Source organism: Canis aureus, chromosome 6 (genome assembly GCF_053574225.1).
Source record: "Canis aureus isolate CA01 chromosome 6, VMU_Caureus_v.1.0, whole genome shotgun sequence".
Taxonomy (NCBI): domain Eukaryota; kingdom Metazoa; phylum Chordata; class Mammalia; order Carnivora; family Canidae; genus Canis; species Canis aureus.
The window spans coordinates 26,350,295-26,376,090 of NC_135616.1; the positions used below are offsets into that span (position 1 = coordinate 26,350,295).

Here is a 25,796-nt window from a genome sequence, read left to right on the forward strand (position 1 = left end):
CATTTATAGTTTTTTCTCTTAAGCAAGTTGTGTAGAAACAGACCCCTGTGGCCTCCCTTGATGGTAAAGTACATCAAAATCCAGCTTCCAACTCAGGAATTAATTGCTGAGCATTATTTTTAGGGAGATGGTTCTCAAAGTGTGGTCAACAGCAACAGTACCTGTGAACCTGAGCTCCCACCCCAGACCTACTGAGTGGTAAAATCTAGGGGTGAGGCCTGGTAAAAAAAAAAAAAAAAAGTATTTTAACAAGTTGATTTGGAGGCACACCACTGTTCTGCGTGGGGAGAGGGGGCGATCAGAGAGGACGGGAAGAAAGTCAGAATGGAAGCACACCAGCGAATAAAAAGAGGAGGCGGAGTGGGGATTTTTAAAGGGAGATACTAAGGCAGAACTCATTATGTAGTCAGGAAACCTACCCTGGCCCAGAGAGCTTTCCCGAGAGATGTTTCGACATTGATGTCAAGAACCGGCAGACAGGGCGGCAAGAGACCCCCGCTCGCGACAGCCGAGCTGGGTCAGCTACCTACGCGGAGGTTCAGGGGTTAAATCCCCGCAACCCTCCCGCCGCCGCCGCCGCCGCCGCCTCGCGCGTGCGCCCTTGCAGAAGACCCCCCGCCCCCCCTCCCCCGCGCACCATAGAGCCGAGCAATCCTCCCAGTTTCCTAGAGCGGACGCGGCGATGGCGGGTTCGCAGCGTGGGCGGCTTGACAGCGACCTGGAGGACGCGGCGAGGTATGGGTGAGGTCAGGCCACGGGAGCCCGGGGAACTCGGGTGATCTCGCCTCCTACGCTGCCTGGCGGCGCCGCCAGGGAGCCCGGTGTGGTTCCTCGAGCCCATGGAGAGCCCAGGCCGTCCGGGTCGCCCGCGGGCGCCGCTCCTGGGCACGGTGGGACCTCGGCCTAGTGTGTGTGCCTCGGGGACGCGGTCCGCGCCTGCGCGGCCCTGGGTTCAACCGAAGGCTCCCCAGAAACTTTGGGGGCGTGCGGAATCAGGAAGGGGGATGCATCCACGCGGATCCGCACAGCCTGCCCGGAAAGAGCAGCCGGATGTGTGAGTGCTGGAAGAAGGGGAGGAGGGAAGGATCCTGACCGGGGTGACCTGTAGTGTCAGTTTGGTATAGGAGAGGCAGCGAACACTGTTGACCGCTGAAACAGAATTTTATAATTCTCTCCCCTGCCTGATCTTTCCAGTTCTGTCCTTATTTCAGAAACATTCACACACACACACACAATTATGTTTGAAGGTCTCCAGACTTGGGATGGAGAATACCGTTCCAAAAGGGTTAATGCTTGACTCCTGAATGATGAGGAAGAGGGAGAGGGGCACCTGGGTGGCTCAGTGGTTGAGCGTGTGCCTTTGGCTCAGGTGCTGGGATGGAGTCCGGCATAGGTCCCCCCGCAGGGAGCCTGCTTTTTCCTCTGCCTGTGTGTGTGTCTCTTTCTCTCTGTGTCTCTCATGATAAGATAAATAAAATTTAAAAAAAAAAGGGGGGGGAACCACGTGGAAATTAAATGAGATTTTGTTTTCTTCTTCATTTCTTTTATGTCTAGAGGGTGTTTCTGGTGGTCTAGTCTCAGAAATTATATCTCCAGTCTCCACAATGATCCCCTTCCAAGCCCAATGGTGCCCTGTTGCCTCCAGGTTTCAGACTCCTAGACTGGACGAGAAAAGCTTACTAAGGAAATGGTAATTCTCCAGTTGCTCCCTGAGGTGTCAGGTGTCCAGTTGCGGCCCATGGAGATCCACTTCAATCATGAATCTCAAGAACGCCATCCTCTGTCAGGTGAGAAGCAGTGTATTATATATCTCTTAGGGATTTCAGGTGGGTGAGGAGGGTTGTTACTGGTGCTATGTTCGTATCCACAAGTGCTTTTGGTATTCTTCATTGCCTACCCCTCACTCTGTTAGGCAGTACTATCATTGTAGTGCTGGAAGCACGGTCACATAGCTTTATTGTGAGTTCCGGCAATCAAATTCTCATGTAGTTCCCTCATCTCCTTAAATCCCAGCTATCCATTTTTCCCATTATAATCACCTTATCACCAGTCTGTCAGTATTTGATGTTTTCCCTTTAAAATCTTTTCAGGTCATCTTTTTCATGTACTGTAGGGGCACAGTTAAAAGTTTTAGAGTCTGACACTCTAGATTCAAATACTAGCTTTGTCATATGCTAGCTTTTCAGTAAATTACTTGTGTTTTTCCTCTAATGATTCTTTCCTCATTTTATAAGTATATAATAACTTACATCTTGGAGGTTATTTTGAGGATTGGTCTATTGCTCCATATAATAAAGGATCCCAAAATTTAGTGACCTAAAATGTCAGACATTTTAAAATCATGTTATTTTCTTATGGTTCTGTAGGCTGAGTTCAGCTGGCAGTTTTTTTCTCCTGGTTTTGTCCGGGATCACTCATACAGTCAACTAGGGCCAGGGTTTGAGTATCAGTCATATATGTCTGGCTTGCGGTGCTGGCTGTGGCTTGGGTCGTGTGTCTGCAGCAGACTAGCCCAGTCTTTTTCGCAGGGCAGCCAGTTCCTCATACAGAGAGAGGGCAAGCCTTGGAATGCATAAGCACTTTTCTAATCTGTGTTTGTGTTATACTGACCAAAGCAAATCGCATGACCAGTTATGTCATGGTGGAAGAGAACTACACAAGGATATAGATATTTAGAGAATTTGTTGGTGTCCTTTACTACTGTAAGGAACACTACCGGCACTAATGCTGCTCCAGTATATAAAGCTCTGCACACAGACTGGGCTGTTAGTAAATTCTTTATAAATGGTAGCCACTGTTATTTTTAGTAAGATAATTTTAATCCTAACTTTGTTCGTGTGTCCTGCAGGGTCTTATTTCACATCATATTTTGCTGCTTTCTGAATTTGGTCCTCCCATTTCTATTTTGCCTCTGAAATTCACCTTCCATTGTCACTTTTTTTAACAGTAGATTTTCTGCCTCTTTATAGTTTTGAAGTATCCTTAGATTCTTTTGTTTCTCTTTTCTGTATTTAGAACTTGTCTTTCCTTAAGAATCTATTCTAAGGCATCTAGCTCTCATTTTTCCTGAGAGTCACTGTAGAATTGGGTCTCCTTGCAGTTTTACATAAATTAATATGCGTATTGCATGTGTTTATGTCTCTCAGAGTGTGTGTAAAATAATATTTTTTTACTATAGGGTAATTTGTACTAAAGTGCATGTATAAAATACAGAAAGGCACAAAATAGAAAATTTAAATGACCTACAATTCCACCATCCAAAGATAGTCACTGCCAACACAAATGTATCTGTCAAATAATTTAATTAACTATTCAACAGTACTTTTTGTTGATAAATGTTTATTAATCAGATCATAGCTTATTAATTATTGCTAACCATATAATATGATTAGTTATTGAGGGGTTACTCTATGCTGGGCACAGTTCTAAGTGCTGAGTATATAGGAGTGAACTGAACAGATAAGCCTTTATCCTCAAGGAGCTTATATTTGGTTGGGGAAACAGTATGTAAATAAACATATGGTAAAGTATCAGTTACCTTTGTTTGGATTATCATGTTCCCAACACAGCAGAAAAACAGTCCCTTATACTACCATTTCTTTGCAGATTGACTTGTAATTAAATAATACTCCCACCTGAAACAAAACTTCACTGCTGCTGGTGCTCTAGGTATAAGGTAGTGAGGAAAACGGGGGAGGGCCATAATTAACTTAAAATAACTGCTACAGTTTTTGCTATACACAAAGCCAAAACTGACAATCATAACTGTCTTCTTCCATCACCCATTTCTTATTGTCTCTACTCTCTGCCAGGATCTCAGCTGTGGAGTTCTTTACCTAGTTTAGTAATATAAACCTTTTTTCTTGAATGATTGGAGTCCTTGATAATCCTGTCTCTTCCACATTACTTCAGTGTACCATTGACTAGACCTTTTAGACATGAGAAAACTAGGAAGCACTCCCATTAAATCCTGAGTTCTAGACCTATTATTCCTTTCCCTAATTATGTAGCAGGAGCCAGTTGTCCAGTAGCATTTGGTATTGGTCATCCTAGCCAGTAGAGTGACCCTTTCTCTGCTTGGTGTAGCAGCATGAGGAACCCAAAATGGCCAGGAAGCAGTCTCAGCCTCAAATTTAACAAAATCATGACTTTGTTCCATGATAGAAGTATTTCTCCTTTGAGAACCAGAACCCAAATGCACCAAGCCCGAGGTTATGGGGATAGGAATTAAAAATATAGGGGCACCTAGGTGGCTCACGCTCTTGATTTCGGCTCAGATCATGATCTCAGGGCCATGGGATTGAGGCTCCCCACTCAGTGTGGAGTCTGGTTGAGACTCTCTCCCTCTCCCTGCCCCTCCCCCTTTAGTGCATGCTCTCTCTCTCTCTCTCTCTCTCAAATAAGTAAATAAGTCTTTAAAATTAATAGTAATTATTATTATGGATTATTATATAGTAAAAAGAAACATTATTACTACCCCCCGCCCCCACCCTTGGCTCCTATACCCATGTATTCTGGCCATAGAAAAGAGAATACTGTTTATTGTCCTCTGGCTTAAAGCATATATTGCATCCTATAAGACAGCATCCCAAACTTAGGGTATTGTTGCCTGGCTAGTACTGTTAACTGAGTCTCAGGAAATCATTCCTCTATTATTAAAATCCACATTCTTCTGTGTGATGGGACATGTGGTAAGACCCATGAATTATATGTGTATGAACTTATTGCTGTACTTCCTTCCCTGTGAAACTATTCCTTTGGAGGCAACGTTGTATAGAATTACCATGGTAATAAATACAACATTCTCTTTGGTCAGTACATATTTATATCTGGATTATATATTTAATCCTTTGAAAACAAATTGTTGCCCTCTACATGATAGAAGGGGTCAAGTATAATGAATCTGCACCCTAGTTCCTGGCTAGTTCCTTTCCTGGGAGTGGTACCGTCCATATTCAGGGCTTGGTGTTGATCCCAGCAATTGGCTACTTGGGCACATAGCTATGATGATAGGCATATCAGCCTGTAAGCAGGGTATTGTTGACCCTATGCATAGCCTCCATTGAGCAAACATTAGTTAAGAGGCTGACTGACGGGATCCCTAGGTGGCGCAGCGGTTTGGCGCCTGCCTTTGGCCCAGGGCGCGATCCTGAAGACCCGGGATTGAATCCCACATCGGGCTCCCGGTGCATGGAGCCTGCTTCTCCCTCTGCCTGTGTCTCTGCCTCTCTCTCTCTCTCTGTGTGACTATCATAAATAAATAAAAATTAAAAAAAAAAAGAGGCTGACTGACATTCATAACATAGATCACCATGTCTATCTGATTGAGAAGCTTCTTTACAGTGGATGCCCTTTGGTGAGTATTCACACAGTACACAAATATATTTATTCTTTACCCATTCTAGGATATCTGTCCTCATAATTTTCTTCAGAATCCTTATTTCTAGTCTTCCAATCTTGTTCTTTGAGGTACCTAACTAATCAGATAACCCATTAGTCACTATCCATGAATCAATATAGACATGTATCTTAGGCGGTGTTGCCTTCTATGAAAATGGACAGCCAGGTATATACCTGCAATTCTCCCCATTGGGAGGATTTGTCTTTACCAGTATGTTTCAGATCACTCCAGAGTCAGGGTATAAGTAAAAGATTCATTTTCCGCTAGTGTCCACCTATTGGGCAGGCCCATATAAACCAATTCTGTGTTTCTTCCTCTTGTTAACTGGTAAGAGGGAATTACCATTAGACCATGAATATAGGCTAAGGGAGAAAGGATAGTGGAGCAATAGAAAAAGGTATGCCAACCCAAGTTATTAGCACATGGAATTTATTGTGTTCCAGGCTTGCTTTTATAATGGAATGCTGCTTTATATGTCCACTTTCATGATTTATGATCAGATAGGTGGTTCACAATAGTCAGCTTGTAATAGTCATTTGGTACTCTGTGGTCAAGCCTTAAGTCTCTAGTAGTACCCAAGGGCAAACCAGGGTCTGCTTTTAACTTAGAAAATTGTTGGCAGAAGAGAGTATGGCGTTAATCCACTGTAGGTCTCTTCTAGAGGCTTGCAAGAGGCTTAATACAATATCCCTGACTCTGCAGACACTTCTAAAGCCATTGGTTATCCTGGAGAATATAGTCATGTGACAGGACAGCATGCATTGCAACCTGGACCTCTGCAGAGCCTTTTTTTACTCTTGAGTCTCACTCAAAAATAACAACCTTATGAGTTACTCATATTGGCCATTTCGGCACATTTGACTGTGATATCTGTTGCCTCAAAATACAGGGTTCACCAAGTATTGTGCCTTTCTGAGGTGGTAACAGCTGGTTAGAGGTATAAGAGAAGTGAGAGAAAAAGTTATATGACTGAGAGAAGAGTGTCTTAGGCATAGGGAATCGCAAAAGCCAGAGGCCCCTTGATGTAATGGAAATAGAGTCAGTCTGGGGTAGACAGTAAATAGGCTGGTGGTGGAATGAAATGAGAACAGAGAGAGAAAGGACCAGATGGAACCTTCTGAGCCATACTAAGGACATGGACTTTATTTCCAGTGTAATAGGAAACCGTTGGAGCATTTTATGCGTGATAACATATAAAAACAAATCTATTGCATAGAGAATAGGAGAAAGGTAAGTTAGCAAGAAGAAAACAAATGTTTTGAGAAGAGAGTAATCAACTGTGTCAGATAAATAAAGAGTAAGATTGAGAACTGACCGCTGGATTTGTCAAGATAAAGCTTAGGAGTTCTAATAAATTCCATCAGTTTTGATGGAGTTAAAAGAGATAAAAGCCTGATTACAATGTGTTAAAAAAATAGTAGACTTAATATTGGTTAGCATACAGAGCAGTGCGAACTCATACACTCAACAATAAAACCCAACAATTCTGATCCTAGGTTTATGTAACCTTGGATATGTGCTTCGAGATAAATGTACCAGCAGATTGATATCAATGTTGTCTCCTTTGAAGGAGAATGGGTAAATAAACTGTGGTGTATGTCACACTATAGTGGTAAACATGAATAGACTGTAGTTACATGCATGAATATCTCCAAACATAATGTTGAGCAAAAAAAAGCAAATCACAGAATACACATGATATAATTCCATAAATGTATACAATTAAAAAACATGCTCTATTTGTCTGGTAGGGCTGCCATAACAAAATATCACAGATTGGGCAGCTTAAACAACACAAGTTTATTTTCTCAGCTCTATACATTAACTTTCATCATCTACACTTTGCTTTCTTCTAGAAGTTTTATAGTTTTAATGTTTAGGTTTATATTACATTTCTAGTTAATTTTTGTGTGTAGCATAAGGAAAGAGGGTTAATTTATGTTATTATTATATTCAGTTCTAATGCTTTTTATTGACAAAAGACTGTCCTTTCACCATTGAATTATCTTGGCAACTTTGTTGACAATCAGTTTTACACATATGTTTGGATCTATGTATGGTTTTAGTCTTATTCCATTAATAGATACATCTGTCCTTATGCAATCCCACACTGCTTTGATTACTAAAGCCTGATAATAAAGCTTAAAATCAGATTATGTAACTTCTCCAATTTTGTTCTTCTTTTCCAAAATTATTTAGACTCTTCCATGCCTTTCTACATAAAGTTTATAATCAGTTTGCTGATTTTTTTTAAAGATTTATTTATTTATTTATGATAGACATGGGTGAGGGGAAAAGACACAGGAGGAGGAAGAAGCAGGCTCCATGTCAGGAGCCCAATGGGGGACTCGATCCCAGAACTCCAGGATCGCGCCCTGGGCCAAAGGCAGGCTCCAAACCACTGAGCCACCCAGGGATCCCCAGTTTGCCAATTTTTATGAAAAGCCTGCTGCAGTTTTGATTGCAGTTGTATTAAATCTATAGATCAGTTTGGGAAGAATTTTATCATCTTAATGATATTAAATCTTCATAAGTGATGGCATGTATTTCTGTTTATTGGATCTTTAACTTCCCTCAGCAGTGTTTTATAGTTTTCATTGTAAAGATATTTTACACGTATTTTGTTGAATTTGTTTTTAAATTTTTCATTTTTGGTGTAATTATAAATATAATTATAAAATATAAAAATGTTTTATAATTTTAGACTCTAATTGTTCATGGCTAGTATACTGAAATACAGTTGGGTTTTGTATATTACTCATGTACAAGGTCTAATAACTTTTTTGAGACACTTTAGAATTTAGAGATCCCCAGTTTGCCAATTTTTATGAAAAGCCTGCTGCAGTTTTGATTGCAGTTGTATTTGATTGCAGTTTGGTAAGAATTTTATCATCTTAATGATATTAAATCTTCATAAGTGATGGCATATATTTCTGTTTATTGGATCTTTAACTTCCCTCAGCAGTGTTTTATAGTTTTCATTGTAAAGATATTTTATACGTATTTTGTTGAATTTGTTTTTAAATTTTTCATTTTTGGTGTAATTATAAATATAATTATAAAATATAAAAATGTTTTATAATTTTATTTTTTTTTAAATTTATTTATGATAGTCACAGAGAGAGAGAGAGAGAGAGGCAGAGACACAGGCAGAGGGAGAAGCAGGCTCCATGCACCAGGAGTCCGACGTGGGATTTGATCCCGGGTCTCCAGGATCGCGCCCTGGGCCAAAGGTAGGTGCCAAACCGCTGTGCCACCCAGGGATCCCGAACATAGTTGATGCTTGGATTTATATGTACTGTCTTCAGGGATCCCTGGGTGGCTCAGCGGTTTAGCGCCTGCCTTTGGCGCAGGGCACGATCCTGGAGTCCCGGGATCGAGTCCCACATCAGGCTCCCGGCATGGAGCCTGCTTCTCCCTCTGCCTGTGTCTCTGCCTCTCTCTCTCTCTCTCTCTATGTCTATCATGAATAAATAAATAAATCTTAAAAAAAAAATATATATATATATATATATGTATGTACGGTCTTATCTGTTTTTATTTATCCTATCTTTTGTTTCTTTTTTTCCTTTTATCCTCAATTTTACATTATCAGGTTCTTTTGTTTTAACATTTTTTCTCTATTAGCTTATTGCTTACACATTCTTTTATTGTTATTAAGCAATAAACTGCTATGAGGTATTATCACCTCATAAGTTTATTACCTCATAAGTAATAATACCTCATAGCAGCCTTTTTCAGATGTGATTCTGTGAGAAATTAAGCCCCAGTGCTCTAAAGCATCCATTGTAATTAATGTATTAATGTTTCTCCTATACATCTATTATGGTACTGGCTGTGTACATCTTTGGGACAATTAAGAAAATGGTCATTCAGATCATTTTGTTTTATTTTCCTATCGATTCCTGGTTGAAAAAGGCTGCCTAAGAAATTACAACATAGGGCAGCCCAGGAGGCTCAGTGGTTTGGCGCCACCTTCAGCCTGGGGTGTGGTCCTGGAGACTCAGGATCGAGTCCCACATCTGGCTCCTTGCATGGAGCCTGCTTCTCCCTCTGCCTGTGTCTCTACCTCTCTCTCTCTCTTTGTCTCTCATGAATAAATTAATTAAATCTTTAAAAAAAAAAAAGAAATCACAACATAAAAATTTGATTCATTACAGTTTATCTTAATTCATTATTTCTAAGACAATCCAAAGGTCTTATAGTGTTTTAGCTCTATTCACCTCCCTTCACCTGTGCTATCTTTGCCAGGTATTTTAATTCTCTCTATATTGTAAATTCCATAAGACATTCATAGTGCTTCAATCAGTCAGCACACATCTAGATTTACCCATATACTTCACTTTTTCCAATGCCTTTGCCTCTGACAAAGGGAAGAAGCCTCTACTTGGAGGCATGAGGTTTTTTGTTTTTTTTTTGCCCTTGAAATTAATATGACACGTTTTTAGCTATGTAGACCATTTGCAGTCTGACCATGGCATGCCTTTTATAGTCAACACCATTTAACAGTGGACTGATAGTAAAAAATTTCAGTGGAGCTCCCTACTATCATACCTCCATACCATGTTCCCTACCATCACAGCTCCATACCATGTTCCCTACCATCACAGGCATCTGGTATTGTTAAGCATGGGAATGGCCTCTTCAAAACTCAGCTCAGAAGAGATTTCTGATCCCACCTCCCTAACCTTTTCCTGATTATTGAATATGGCTCTTTCTAAAATGGGATCATATCTTCTTAGCCACTTCCTTGTAATCAGGACAAAAGAGGTGGGAGATTATATAGACCTATTTTTGAAAATTCAGAATTCTGTCATGACCATTCCTGGACATGGGTACTTCTTTCCCTAATAGCAGCCTCTGATCAACCTGGATGGTGGTCCTCCCAGTGACAGCCAGGCTGCTACTGCCGCCTCCTCCTTTCCCTTTCCCTCCTCCCCTCTCCTTCAAGTACTCTTTCACATTGCTTACCTTACTGATGTTGATAAATTGCTTGTGTGTTAGCTTTAATTTAGTCAAACTTTCATAATTACTATGACCAGGTTTCAATACTCCCAGATCTCCTGTGACAAACATATATAGAACATATCTGGTAAGCTGCTTCACTAAATGATTATTATGACCCATTACTTATTGATTCTTTCTAATTGCTGTTTTGGGAGATAATTTTCAGTGTTTTGGAGCCCTGTCATTGTGATGGCATTTTATAGGTAAATACTGATCTGTTTCACCTCAGACTTTCTTACGGTATAGAGAATACATTCCATTTGGATTTTTTATTGTTCTAGATGGTGAGACTAAGACCAAGATTGGAGAGATGGCTTCAGAGGAGGAAATTACAACAAAAATCAAACCATTGCCTGAAGAGTCTGGCAACCCCACAGATGATGTTCTCCAGGATTCTGAATGCAGAGGATTCTGTGAATTTGGGGATAAATTAAATGAGAAGGATCATAATGTCTTTAAAAGAAAACAACATAACTGTGATGAATGTGGGCAAAGCTTTGCTTGGAGTACAGGCCTTATTAGACATCGAAGAACCCATTGGGAGAAACCCTATGAATGTGACAAGTGTGGAAAGGCCTTTAGTGTGAGCTCAGCTCTAGTTCTGCATCAGAGAATTCATACTGGGGAGAAACCCTATCCTTGTACTTGGTGCATTAAAAGCTTCAGTAGGAGCTCAGACCTTATTAAGCATCAAAGAGTCCATACTGGTGAAAAACCTTATAAATGTGATGAATGTGGGAAAGCCTTCAGCCAGAGTTCTGATCTTATTATCCATCAGAGGATCCATACAGGAGAAAAACCCTATCAGTGTAGTCATTGTAGTAAAAGCTTTAGCCAGCGCTCAGACCTGGTTAAGCATCAGAGAATCCATACTGGAGAGAAGCCTTATACATGTAATCAGTGTAACAAACATTTTAGCCAGAGTTCTGATGTTATAAAACATCAAAGAATCCACACTGGGGAGAAACCATATAAATGTGACGTGTGTGGAAAAGCCTTTAGTCAGAGCTCAGATCTTATTCTGCACCAGAGAATTCACACGGGGGAGAAACCCTATCCCTGTAATCAGTGCAGCAAAAGTTTCAGTCAGAACTCAGACCTTATTAAACATCGAAGGATCCACACTGGAGAGAAACCCTACAAGTGTAACGAATGTGGTAAAGCTTTTAATCAAAGCTCAGTCCTTATTCTGCATCAGAGAATTCACACTGGAGAGAAACCCTATCCCTGTAATCAGTGTAGCAAAACCTTCAGTAGGCTTTCAGATCTTATGAATCATCAGCGAATTCATACTGGAGAGAAACCTTACCCCTGTAGCCAGTGCAGTAAAATGTTTAGTCGAAGATCCGACCTTGTTAAGCATCATAGGATTCATACAGGTGAGAAGCCCTATGAATGTGATGAGTGTGGGAAAACATTTAGTCAGAGCTCGAATCTTATCCTGCATCAGAGAATCCACACTGGAGAGAAACCCTATCCATGTAGCGATTGTACTAAAAGTTTTAGTCGTCGTTCAGACCTTGTTAAACATCAAAGAATCCACACTGGAGAGAAGCCATATGCATGTGACCAGTGCAAGAAAAGTTTTAGTCAAAGCTCAGACCTCACTAAACATCAGAGAGTACACTCTGGGGAAAAGCCCTATCATTGTGATCATTGTGAGAAAGCCTTCAGTCAGAGTTCTGACCTTATTCTTCATCAGAGAGTTCACACTGGAGAGAAACCATACCCATGCACACAGTGCAGCAAAAGCTTCAGCCAGAACTCAGACCTTATCAAACACCAGAGAATCCACACTGGGGAGAAACCATATAAATGTCCTGAATGTGGAAAGGCTTTTAGCCAGTGTTCAGCTCTTATCCTCCATCAGAGGATCCACACTGGTGAAAAGCCATATTCATGTGATCTGTGTGACAAAAGCTTTAGTCGGCGCTCTGATCTCATTAACCATCAAAGAATCCACGCTGGTGAGAAGCCATATCAGTGTGATATGTGTGAGAAAGCTTTCAGCACGTGCACAGAAGCTATTGAACACCAGGGAATCCACACTGGGGAGAGACCTCACCGGTGTGTTCAGTGCAGCAGAAGTTTTGGCCAACTCCCTGATCTTATTAATCATGAGATAGTTCATTCTGGGGAAGACAGTCTAAGTGTGGGAAATGTGGGAAAACCTTCTGAGTATTCACCGACTTTATTCAGTACCAGAGACACTATACCAGAAAAAAATCTTAGGAATACTATTGATGATTATGAAAAATGTTTTAATCAGTGCTCAACTCTTATGCTACATTAAAAACACACACACTGAAGAAAACATTAATTTCTACAGTGAAAGTTTAACTGAGAGCTCAGACATTACTAAAAAAAAAAAGTCTGAGGAAGAGTCCTGTGATTAACAGGGAAAAAAAAAGTATTCCATGTGAATAAAAGTATTACTAAATGTCAACAACAGTGGAAAGAAATTTCTGTCTGCTATAATGTAAAGGAAAACAAAACAAGCCTCTAGTCTTTTAATTAAATATAATTCCCAAGGGGAGTTTTATCATTATAAAAAATGAATAAAATATTAATGCAGAACCTTATCAGATATTGTAAAAATCAGTGTGATGGGGTGTGCAATCAGCTCAAAAGGAAATGTATTATAATCTCAAACCTTTCATGAGCCCTAATTATTGTATATCAAAGAAGTTACATTAGAGAATGTAGGGAAAACTTAAATCTCTTCCATATCTTAATTGGCATTCACTCATAATCAGCATGCCTCATGGGAGAGGTATGGACTCCAGTGGGAGAGTCCTACCTTGTGCTCACATTAGTTATCTGTCATTAAATTCCCTGTGTGTGAACATGCTATGCTATTCTGGTCTTAAGCTTATTGACTATATAACTCCAGTGCCCGATTTTCTCAGAAAGAAAATTTCTTTTTCTTTGGCCTAGTTTTGGTTTTCTTAATGGGCATGAGTTTTCAGGTTCCTGCAATAGTCAAAGCAAGTATGGACTTACTTTGCTTTCAGTTATGCAGCCCATAGACTAGTGGTTTGAAATCACTTCTTCAAAACTACCATTTAACCAGAGTTCCTAAATATATGAAACAATTTTTTTAAAAAGAATTCCATATGTCAAAGTTTGAAGATTTCTCTACCACTGTGTTTATCTTGTCATTTATCAATTGAACAAAAATGAGAGCTAAAGTAATGCCTATGATGAATTTGTATAGCATATTCTGTCTAAAAATAAAATGATTTACTGATTTTTTCAAGTCTTAACAATTATCAGAGTTTGTTTTGTTGATTTCTGATATACATACTGATAATAGGCTACATATATGCAAAATTTTTCAACTGAAAATTAGAAACTTATTCTTTAAAAATTTCAAATTGTTTTTCTAATATGAACCATTTGTTAAGATTCCACTACTGTCCTTTACTTTGAATATTCCCCATAATCATCCAGTTAATATTTCAATTTAAGACATTGTTATTGGGGCACCAGGGTGGCTCAGTTGGTTAGGCATCTGCCTTGCGCTCAGATCATGACCCCAGGGTCCTGGTATCAAGCTATGCACCAGGCTCCCTGCTCAGTGGGGAATTGTCTTCTCCTTCTCCCTCTGCCCCTGTTCCCTCCTTGTGCTCTCTCTCTCAAATAAAAAGTATTTTTTTAAAAAACCCACTTTGTTATTTACTATGTGCAAGGTATTTTTTGTTTTGGTTTGGTTTTGTAGTATACACAAGGAATATACAAAGCATATATGATAAAGCTCAATGTGTACAGAAAATATGGCTCAGTATAATCAGAGATAGACAAGATGCTTATAAGAGCTCAGAGTAGGTAGGGTTCAATTTTGATTGGAAAGAAAAGGGAGGGGCACCTGGGCTGCTCAGTGGTTGAGTATCTGCTCTGGGCTGTTTGTGATCGCGGGATCCTGGGATCAAGTACTGTGTTAGGCTCACCACAGGGAGCCCATTTCTCCCTCTGCCTATGTCTCTGCCTCTCTCTGTGTGCCTCTCATGAGTAAATAAATAAAATCTTTTAAAAAGGGGGGTGGGGGGGTTGCTCCTGAGATTTGAGTTTTGAAGGATGGGATTAGGAGCATATGGCAGGAAGGGAATAGTCAATAAAAGCACAGAAGCCAGGAATTATGATATGGAGTATGTGCTTAGTTATTAAATACACATTCAGGGGGATCCCTGGGTGGCTCAGCGGTTCAGCGCCTGCCTTTGGCCCAGGGGGTGATCCTGGAGTCCCGGGATCAAGTCCCGCATCGGGCTCCCGGCATGGAGCCTGCTTCTCCCTCTGCCTGTGTCTCTGCCTCTCTCTCTCTCTATGTCTATCATGAATAAATAAAATTTAAAAAATAAAAATAAAAAGTATCAAAATAGAAAAGTATTAGTTATGATTGGGTTAAGTTTCATACTTTTGCATTTTGTTCTCAAGGTAATGGGAAGCCATTGAAGGTCTTTGAACCAAGGAATGGCATGATCATCTTGCTTCCTTCAGAAGAGTACAACTAAAAGGGGAAAGAGCAAAAAGAAATAATATTTTAGGGACGCCTGGGTGGCTCAGTGGTTGAACGTCTGCCTTCAGCTTGGGGTGTCATCCTGGGGTTCTGGGATCAAGTCCCACATCGGGCTCCCTGCGTAGAGCCTGCTTCTCCCTCTGCCTATGTCTCTGACTCTTTCTGTCTCTGTGTGTCTCTCATGAATAAATTAAAAATCTATAAAAAAAATTATTTCAGAAGTCTGGAAATAAAAGCCTGATGGTCACAAGTAGAGGAGCTAAAAGGCATTGACATGACAAGAAGTTGTAAAGGGAGTAGGAAATAAAGTACAATTAATTAGTGTCTGTTCTTTGAGGAATTTAAAAAGTGAAGAAGAAAAATAGGATGATGAAATTTATATCTGAAGTTGACCCCTCTCTCCTGACAACAAACTTTAAAAGCCAACTGCTTCCTACATTCTTTAACCTAGTGTCATGAACTTAACATACATGCTTCTTCCTGAATTTCCTATCTGGTGAATTGCACTGCTAAACACTTTGCCATACAGATGAAATCACTGGTAACCACCCTGCATTCCATTTTCAGCAGTTTTCTAAATCCAGTTGCTCACTAGGTCTTCAAAATGAGCTGCAAAAATAACACTACTTATATAAGTGTAATTTTAAAAGTCTGACAATAACAAATATTGAGAAAGATATGGAATCCTTCATACATTGTTGGTGGGGATTTAAAATGTTGCAACCACTTGGAAGTTTGGCTGTTTGATTGCTGATGGGTGTAGGATATCTTTTTGGAGTGTAGGAAATGCTCTGGAATTCGTGGTGATGGCTGCATATTTTAGAATTTACTAAAAACCACTGGATTCAACCCTTTAAAATAGTAAATTATATGGTAGGTGGTTATATATCAATAAAAATTAATCTGCAGAAAAGTTACCATCACCAGGAGAAAGAATATTGTTGTGCCCAAGATTGCGAATCTGAGAAACCACCAAGGAGCCGACACTGATGCAAACACACGAGGGTTTATTTACAAGCTTGAGCCTGGGTCCAAGTATACCCGACACAGTGGAGGAGGGACTTGGACCCCAAGGCTAAGAGGGGTAGCAGCTTTATAGGGGCTAGTGGGATTGTAACATATGCAGAAAGTTGCACAGTCATGTCGGTCCACAGGCAGGTGGCCAATTGAATTACATTTTACCCTATAGTATCCGTTTGAACTGGCCTATCACCCTGGTCGGAATTGGCGCGCAGTTTTGGCTGGCGCAAGGCAGTGGTACATTGTTATGAGCCGATTTCCAATAAGGGTGTGCCAAGCGGCTTGACTAGGGTGGGGCAGCGCATTAAGCAATAAGCAGGTCATGTGGGGGTCATACAGGAGGTGGCGGGTGCAGCACAAAATGGAGTGAGTCCTGTTCTGCTTGTCCAGGGGTAGGGGATTTTTGTTAAATTTCCTGGGTCCCACAAACATATGTTTAGAAATATAATCACCTCATTCATTTGGGGAATATAAATAATAGTGAAAGGGAATATAAGGGAAGGGAGAAGTGTGTGGGAAATATCAGAAAGGGAGACAGAACATAAAGACTCCTAACTCTGGGAAACGAGCTAGGGGTGGTGGAAGGGGAGGAGGGCGGGGGGTGGGGGTGAATGGGTGACGGGCACTGAGGGGGGCACTTGACGGGATGAGCACTGGGTGTTTTCTGTAAGTTGGCAAATTGAACACCAATAAAAAATAAATTTATCATAAAAAAAGAAATATCACAAGTGATACAAATATTGGAGTTATCAGACATGGACTTTAAAATGACTATAATATGCTTAACAAAATAGATGACAGGTATGAATAAATGTTACCAGAATTTACTAAAATCTATGAAAACATCTTTACATTTAAATTCAAGTAATTAACATACAGAGTATTATTAGTTTCAGAGGTAGAGCTCATTGATTCATCAGTCTTCTATAATACCAGTGCTCATTACATCAAATGCGCTCCTTAATGTCCATCACCCAGTTATCCCTCCTTCACCCTCCAGCAACCCTCAGTTTGTTTCCTATGATTTAAAGTCTCTTCTGGTTTGTCTCCCTCTCTAGTTTCATGTTTTAATTTTCCCTCCCTTCCCCTATGATCTTCTGTTATGTATGAAAACTGTTTAAAGGGAAGTTCTGCAACTGAAGAAACCAACAACTGTAATTAAGAGCTCAGTAGATAGGATTACCAGCAGATTGGATAAATTGAAATGAGGATTGGTGAACTGAAAGATTAAGGAAACACCAAGACTGGGGATACCTGGGTGGCTCAGTGGTTAAGCGCCTGCCTTCAGTCCAGGGTATCCTGGAGTCCTGGGTTTGAGTCCCATGTCAGGCTTCCTGCATGGAGCCTGTTTCTCCCTGTGCCTCTCTCTCTCTCTCTCTCTCTCTCCCACCCCTGCCCTGTGTCTCTCATGAATAAATAAATAAAATCTTAAAAAAAAAAAAAAAGAAAGAAAGAAAAAGAAAACACCAAGACTGAAGCACAGGGAAGACATAGCAATTGTATCTCATATTGTAAAAAGGTCTAACATACAAATAATTTGACTTCCAAAATGAGGTAAGAGATGATGAGTAAAGTCCCTAAAGAAAGAGTGGTCAAGAATTTTCTAACACTCATAAATATCAAGTCATAGATTAAAGGAGCACTACAAACACCAAGCAGAATAAATACAAAGAAAACTGCACGTGACATCATAGTACCTAATAAAACCAAAGAAGAAGAAAAAATCTTAAAAAGGGAGAAAAATATTATATTCAAATAAGCAACAAATAAGACTGGGGTTTAACTTCTCAACATAATGTCAGAAGATCATGTAATATCTTGGAAGTATAACTTCCAAAAGTAAGGTCAATAGTGACAGATGGTAGCTGCACTTGTGGTGAGCATAATATAACATGTAGAGAGGTTGAATCACTATGTTGTACACCTGAAACTAATATCACAACCAGTATAATCTGTATGTCAGCTATAATCCAAAAAATAAAATAAAAAATTTAGGGACACCTAGGTGGCTTAGTGATTAAGCATATGACTTTTTTTTTTTAAGGTTTTGTTTATTTATTCATGAGAGAGAGAGAGAGAGAGGCAGAGACACAGGCAGAGGGGGAAGCAGACTCCTCACAGGGAGCCTTGGTGCAGAACTCAATACTCAACCCTGGGATCACACCCTGAACCATAGGCAGAGTCTCAACTGCTGAGCCACCCAGGCATCCCAGCATCTGACTTTAAAAAATATATATATATATATATATATATATATATATATATATATATATATTTATTTATTTATTCATGAGATATACAGAGAGAGAGAGGAAGAGACATCTATAGGCAGAGGGAGAAGCAGTCTCCCCGTAGGGAGCCTAAAGTAGAACTCGATCCCGGTAGCAGGATCAGGCCCTGAGCCAAAGGCAGACGCCCAACAGCTGAGCTACCCAGGTGTCCCAGCATCTGACTCTTGATGTTGGCTCAGGTCATGATCTCAGAGTCTTGGGATTGAGCCCTACGTTGGGCTCTGCGCTCAGCGAGGTGTCTGCTTCAGAATTCTCTCTCCCTCTGCCTCTCACCCTGCTTATTTCTCTCTCTCTCTCTCTTTCTCTCTCAAATAAATAAATAAAATTTTAAAAATTATCAAGGCAATGTAAAAACATTTCCAGATAAACAAAAAAGAAGATAACTCACTACTGGTAGACTCAAGTAAATACTAAAAGGAGTTCTTCAGGCAAAAAGGGATCCCAGACAGAAAAACAAGTTTAGGAAGAAATGAAGAACTATGGAAAGTACAAAACTGAGGGCAAATCTAAATACTGATTGTAAGAAAATGTAATAATGCCTAAAATCAGAACCTAAGTACATTATCAGAGAAGTGGTAAAAGTACTAATTTATAATGGATTCTAATAAACCAAGGATGCATGTTGTAATCTCTAGAGTAAAAGAGGAGTATAACTAACAAGTCCACAGAAAGTAAAATGGAGTAATAAAAAATGATTTTTAAAAAGGCAAGAGAAAAAGAATATAGAATAGGCAAGATAAATAGATAACAAATAGGAACATTGTAGGGCTGCCTGGGTGGCTCAGTGGTTGAGCATCTGCTGGTGGCTCAGGACATGATCCTTGGGTTCCAGGATGGAGTTCCACATCGGGCTCCCCACAGGGAGACTGCTTTTCCTTCTGCCTATGTCTTTGCCTCTCTCTCTCTCTGTGTCTTATGAATAAATAAATTTTTATAAAATCTTTAAATATGAACATTGTTGATCAGTAATTATATTACATCAGTAATTATATTGTCCATGCAAATGAACTGTAAAACAAAAATTCTCAACTTTTTTAAAGTTTATATTGTATTCAAGCAAGACACACTAATGACAAGGATCCAAGAGATTTGAAATTAAAGTATGGAAAAAGATACTCCATTAAAACACAAACCAAAAGAAAGTTGTTCAGTATTAGACAAGAAGTAGAGGGGATCCCTGGGTGGTGCAGCAGTTTAGCGCCTGCCTTTGGCCCAGGGCGCGATCCTGGAGACCCGGGATCGAATCCCACATCGGGCTCCCTGTGCATGGAGCCTGCTTCTCCCTCTGCCTGTGTCTCTGCCTCTCTCTCTCTCTGTGTGTGTGTGTGTCTCTCATGAATAAATAAATAAAATCTTTTTTAGAGTTTATTTATTTATTTATTTATTTATTTATTTATTTATTTATTTATGAGAGACACAGAGAGAAAGCATGAGTGGAGAAAGGGAGAAGCAGACTCTGCTGAGCAGGAAACCCGATGAGGGGCTCGATCCCAGGACCCTGAGATCATGACCTGAGCCAAAGGCAGACACTCAATTGACTGAGCCACCCAGACACCCCTAAACAGTTTCTTTAATTAAAAAAAAAAAATGAAAGAAATTGTAGAGCATGAATTAATGAAATAGAAAACAGTTCAGTTTTTGAAAAGAATAAAATTGATGGTGCCCCAATAAAACTGATCAAGAAAAATAAGGGAGAAGTACCATTTGTCAGCATAAGGAGTGCAAATGTGGTCATCAATGCAGATCTACAGCCGTTATGGATATAATATAAAGGATATGATTAATAATTTTATCAAAAATTTTGAAATTAAAAATAATTTTTGAAATTTTATCCCAAATTAACACAAGAAGAAATATAAAATCTGAAGACGTCTAGGTCTATTAAGGAAATTATCTGGAATTTAAATTTTTTCCCATCAAGAATATTCCAGGCCAAATATCACAATGGGAAATACTTCCAGATGTTAAAAGAAGAAATAAACCAATCTTACACAATCTCTTTAAGGAAATTGGAAAAGATGGTACCTTACCCAGCTAATTTTATGGAAGTTGTAGATTTTGTTCCTTACAGAGGAAGATTTCATTCATGGAACAGGGCCAGGAGGAGCCCGGCTTTCTCCAGGATTTTGGCATACCCATCTCTCCACATCTCCCTAGGATACCCTGCAGGCCTTTGATCACTCCAGCTGTCAGGGAGCTGCAGCTGAGCCTCCAGGGCATATTAAAAGGAATCTTTTTCTGACAGTTGGGATCCAGTTCTCTGACAGACTGAATCTATCTACACTTATCATACAATGCATATTTATCACATTACACTTCCCTAGACAAAGTGTTTATTTGCTTATAAATGTGGCTTTGGTTAGATATTTTCATCGAATTTAATTTAGCTTACTCAATGACACAGCTAATTGCACAGAGCCAGTGGAATTCTCAGACCTTCAGCTGGTCCTGGGGGCCCCATGTGAAGTTCTATAGGAATGGGAACATTTCTTGCCTATAAGCCATGGTTTAGGGAAAAAAAGTATCCAGCTAAATAATGTGTCAGCAAAGTACCTCAGGAAGACCAGCCTGCCACCTGTTTTTGTAAATAAAGTTAAAATGGAACCCAGCCATGCCAATTTGTTTGTGTGTTACCTATGGCTGCTTTCTGCTACAATGGCAGAGTTGCATAGTTGCAGCAGAAGCTGTAGGGCCTGCAAAGCTGAAAATATTTATTATCTGGCCATTTACAGAAAACATTTGCTGACCCCTGACCTCAATGAGAATTTTTTCTTTTTAACTTTTATTGCTTTATTATTATATTATTATTTTGCTTATTATAAATATGCTGCTAGTTCTTCTGTAAAAAGAAAAAAATTAGTTTTTAAAATTTTTATTTATTTATGATAGTCACAGAGAGAGAAATAGAGAGAGGCAGAGACATAGGCAGAAGCAGGCTCCATGCACAGGGAGCCCGATGTGGGATTCGATCCTGGGTCTCCAGGATCGCGCCCTGGGCCAAAGGCAGGCGCCAAACCACTGCGCCACCCAGGGATCCCAAGAAAAAAATTAGTAAAAGTCACTGTCTCCAGAAGCCTATTTTGCAAACCTAGAATTTTGGTGTATGCCGTTCTATATATATGTGTGTATTATTTTTGCAAAAATGATATTAATAGTGGTAAACTAAATTTTCCCCATTGTTATTAAGATTTTATATGCCCCCAAGCATAGCTCTACATCATCATTTTAAATTATGGCTATCGTGGATATTTATAATTGCTTTCTCAGTATCCCCACAACCCCATTTCTGCCCCAAGCTTTCTCAATAATAGCACTTAAACTGATTTTCCTTTAGTGATTCACCCTTACTGGACCATTAAGTTTTCTTTATCTTTGACTTTTGACATAATTTCAAACTTATAGAAAATTGCGAGAATTAAAGAATTCCTGCACCAGATACCCCAAATGTTGACATTTTATTACAATTTATAATTCTCTATCTACCTGCTTTTTAATCAGATACATATCTATCTATCTATCTATCTATCTATCTATCTATCTATCTATCTATCCATCTATCTATCCATCGATATATGAGGGTTTTCTTCTGAATAGTTTAAGAGTAAGTGGCAGATGCAGTGTCCCTCTGACATTTAAATCAGGCAAAAAGGAAGAGGATTTTGAGCCAAAGTGACACAATCTGGCTGCCATGTTGAGAAGAGCATGAAGTGATAAGGCAAGCAGGGAAGCAGGTAGGCTATTAGCCTAAGCAACAGGAAGGACAGAATTGCCACTTTCTGAGACAAAGAACATGTGTGGAAGGAATTAAAGGCCTGATTTAGGGCATGTTAGGTTTAAGATGTGTAGCTAGTCATTGTTCCAAACCCAGTTTATAAGCCACTTCCTCTGCAGGGCGGGTGTTCTGCTCAGAGACCCATGACCCTTGGAGCTGGACTTCTAGTGTTTGCTGCTGGAGAGGTTGAAGGTGCCACCTGGAAATATGAAGGAATCATGCTCCGTGGTAGAAACTGACCAGAGGGAGGGAGAGTCTGCAGAAAAGTCTTCTCCCTCTGGCCCCACGATGAGCTGAGATGTAGTCCATAGCACTTGCGCTCTGAACACAGTGAGACTAAGCAAACAACTATTCCGCAGCTCTAACACAGCTCAGCAACAGTTGTATCTGCTCTCCTTCCTTTTTCGTGTCCCATTTACCCTCCTCAACCTTTTCTGGGATTGCATCACTTCAATGAAGCATTAACAATATGGTTTTGTTTGTTTTTGTTTTGTTTTGTTTTGTTTTGTTTTAGGCTCTGTTTTCTTAGGAATCCAGTTAACTAAAGCAGGCGTCAGTGTGGCTATTTCTGGAATATATGAGCCTGTAGTTCCAAGAAGGGGTCGAGGCTGAGATACAGATTTTGCAGCCGTAGATAATATTTAAGGAGATAAAACCAGATGAGATCACCCAGGAAGAGAGTATAGGTAGAAAAGGAAAGAGATAAGAACACTGCACCATGTAGAGGTCCAAAGAGATAAAGAGATAGTGTTGAGACTGAGGCAAAATGCCCGGTGAGGTTGAGAAAAAACAAGCATGTTGTTTTTGAAGTCAAATGAAAATGCTTCAGTCATGCAAAAATATTGCTGATGGCTCAAGCAATAGAAGTCTAATAAATGAGTATTGGAATCAGCAATATGGAGGTGAGCAAACTTTACTACAGCACTTTATGTAAGAATTTTTATACCATAATGTCACATCTCTCATTCCTAATGTAATATCTATTTTCTCTTTCTTTTCCCACGTCCCACCTCCTCCCACCCCAAAGAGTCTGGCTTGAAGTTTATTAATTTTATTAATCTTTTTAAAATGTTAGCTTTTGATTTAAAAAGAATACAGGAATTTTTTTCTCATTTTTCTGTTTTTGTTGATTTCCAATCTAATCTTTGCTATTTTGTTTCTTCTCTTTACTTTGGGTTTAATTTGTTCTTATTTTGGTTTCTTAAGATGGAAGCTGAGGTAACTAAATTAAGACTTTTTCTTTTTTTTAGAAAGAGAGAGCATGTGCAGGAGTGGGAGAAGGAGAGACAGAAGCCCAAACATGCTCCATGCCCAGTGTGGAGCCAGCTGCAGGGCTCCATCTCATGACCCTGAGATCATGGCCTGAGCCGAAATCAAGGGTCTGGTGCTTAACCCACTGAGCTACCCAGGTACCCCAAGACTTTTTTTTTTCCTAATGTGTTTTATTGGTATGCATTTCCCTATAAGTACTGCATCCCATAAATTATTTTTTCAAATATTTCTCTATACTTCCTTTCTCTCACTTTTGAGGACTCAAATTATAATTATACCTATCAGGGCACTTGAAGTTGTACCACAGCATGTTGATGCTCTACTCATTTTTTCTCAGTGTTTTCCTGTTTTTCATTTTGGATAGTTTCTATTAATATCTCTTATATACTTTTTTTCTTCTTCTATTGCATTTTAACTACAATTAATTCCATCTGTGTTTTGTTTTTTAATCTCAGACATTGTAGTTTTTGTCTCTAGTTTGGTTGCTTTTTTATATACCTTTGATGTCTTTACTGAACATGTTCAATGTTTCTACTAGCTTCTTGATCATATAGAGTATAATTGTAATTGTCTTAATGTGCTTGTCTACTAATTCTGTCATTTCTGGGCCGTTTTAGTTGAGTGGTTTTTCTTATTATAGATTGTATTCTCCTGCTTCTTTGTATGACTTATAATTTCTGATTGGATGCTAGACATTATGCATTGAGCCTTAATGGATGCTGGATATTTTTTATATATTCTTGAGTTCTGTCCTGGGATGTATTTAAATTATTTGGATACAGTTTTATACTCTCAGGTCTTGCTATTAAGTGTCTTTTAGGGAGTATGAGTCTAGGGTTCATTTTTCTTCATTTAGGAGGCATGACCCTTCCTACTACTTAAACCAAGAGTTTCCCAGCCAGCCACAGCACTGTTGATATTTAGGGCTGGATAATTCATTATGCATTGTAGGATGTGCAGTAGCATCTCTGGCCTCTATCCACCAGATGCCAGTAGAACCTATCTTCTTAGGTTGTAACAACCAAAAAATGTCTCCAGAAGTAGCCGAACTGGCGGGGATGGGGTGGGGGTGGCAGGCAATAGTGGCAGGCCAAGTTGCCCTTGAGAACCAATGCTTTAGCTGATGCCCTGTAAATTATGAGGTTTTCTACTCAGGTACCCTCTGTGAGTTCCAGTGATTTTTTTCTCTAATCCTTTTGGATGGTTCTTTCTCCACCTCAAGTAGTTTCCCTATACACATGTGCTCATCAGTACGAGACTCGAGGTGAGTCCTCTGCAGACCCCCAGTGTTCTCTCCTATCTGGTATATTGCCTTGCAAAAGCTAGGCACCGTGGGCTCCCAGGACCCCTTGCTCCAACTTTTCAACTAAGGGAGACTCTACTTGAGTTCTCCTTCCCTGTGCTGTGGCCTAGAAACTCCCTCCAGGTAGTAAACTGAGACACCCAAGCTTCCTTCAATTTGTTTCCCATCTCTCAGAGATCCCATCTCCCTGATCGTTTGTGGGATATATTTTGCAATATTTGTTCAGGCAGGTTAGAACTGGTCATCTTGGCCCAACAGATTTTGGGAGTTCATGATTTAAAAACAAAACAGGACATATTTGCATAATAATCAGGAAAATCCAGGAGAGGAAAATCAATAATGCAAGATGAAGATTGTTGGGAACACGCCTTTGAGTAAGTGTGAGAGGACAGCTTAGAGCCAATGGAGCATTCAGGCAGAAGCACAAATGATCCAAAGTTAAAAGGAAAGAAGGCACTAACAAAATCAATAAATATGGAGACTTTTTTTTCCTGTTTAATAGATATATGGGGATAGGTATAAAGAAAATTAAAATGTGAATGGGATGCTACCAGAATTGTGGACTTATGGGTCACTTTTTGGTGATTTTTATTTCTAAACACTGTATACCACCTTCATAAAGAAAATATGCAAATAAACATTTTATTTTTGCAAAGAAACATTTTAAAGAATTTAAAGAGGGACGCCTGGGTGGCTCAGTGGCTGGGCATCTGCCTTGGCTCAGGGTGTGATCCAAGGGTCCTGGGATTGAGTGAGACTCCCTGGGATTGAGTGTCGGGCTCCCTGCGAGGGGCCTGATTCTCCCTCTGCCTATGTCTCTGCCTCTTTGTGTCTCTCATGAATAAATAAAATCTTAAAAAAAAAAAAAAAAAAGAATTTAAAGAAAATAAGTAGCTGGGCACTTTTGTTCTATTCTTAGCACCTAGTCATACTACTTCTTTGCCCCCAAATGGTTTCCCATTTCATTTAAAGTCATAGTCCCATCAATGGCTAAACCAGGTCTTCCATATCTGGCCCCACCCTCTACCCTTTCCCATTTCCTGGCTTCACCCACTTTACTTCATGTTTATTCTGCTTCAGTGTCTCTGCCTCCTTGCTGTTCCTTGAACAAATTACATTGCTCCCACATCAAGTTCTTTGCACTTGATATTCCCAAGTATGGATATCTTTCCTCTAGAGTCTCATGGCTTGCTTTCTTATGGTTACTCCTATCT

The 25,796-nt window shown here is 39.7% G+C and overlaps 2 protein-coding genes across 6 annotated transcripts in view; one reads left to right on the forward strand and one right to left on the reverse strand.

The window, feature by feature from the left end:
• Positions 1 to 889, reverse strand: part of ZSCAN30 (zinc finger and SCAN domain containing 30) — a 20,652-nt gene extending 19,763 nt beyond the window's left edge. The window contains exon 1 of one of the 2 annotated variants that reach the window (XM_077900473.1): positions 638 to 889. The gene's annotated coding sequence lies outside the window, so the exon portion shown is untranslated. Of the gene's footprint in view, positions 1 to 419; positions 571 to 637 lie in introns of those variants that run through there. The other variant, XM_077900472.1, reaches the window with a different exon arrangement.
• Positions 597 to 13,680, forward strand: LOC144315629 (uncharacterized). Of its 4 annotated transcripts, none has more exons than XM_077900465.1 (3): positions 597 to 735; positions 1,646 to 1,787; positions 10,690 to 13,680. In XM_077900465.1, exons 2-3 carry the CDS (start codon positions 1,688 to 1,690, stop codon positions 12,699 to 12,701), a joined length of 2,112 nt encoding a protein of 703 aa, XP_077756591.1. In that variant the 5' UTR covers positions 597 to 735; positions 1,646 to 1,687; the 3' UTR covers positions 12,702 to 13,680. The 4 variants fall into 4 exon arrangements, with proteins under 4 accessions (XP_077756591.1, XP_077756590.1, XP_077756592.1 ...); XM_077900464.1 differs by having other exon boundaries at positions 606 to 735; positions 1,555 to 1,787; XM_077900466.1 differs by lacking the exon at positions 597 to 735 and adding an exon at positions 742 to 1,054 and having other exon boundaries at positions 1,555 to 1,787.
• Positions 13,681 to 25,796: the final 12,116 nt, after the last annotated feature.

What these genes read in the sequence shown, in the direction of transcription:
- LOC144315629 (XM_077900465.1), top strand. Translation starts at nt 1,688, where the DNA reads ATGGTAATTCTCCAGTTGCTCCCTGAGGTGTCAGGTGTCCAGTTGCGG. An exon ending in AGAACGCCATCCTCTGTCAG is followed by an intron (nt 1,788 to 10,689) that starts GTGAGAAGCAGT and finishes TTATTGTTCTAG; the next exon opens with ATGGTGAGACTAAGACCAAG.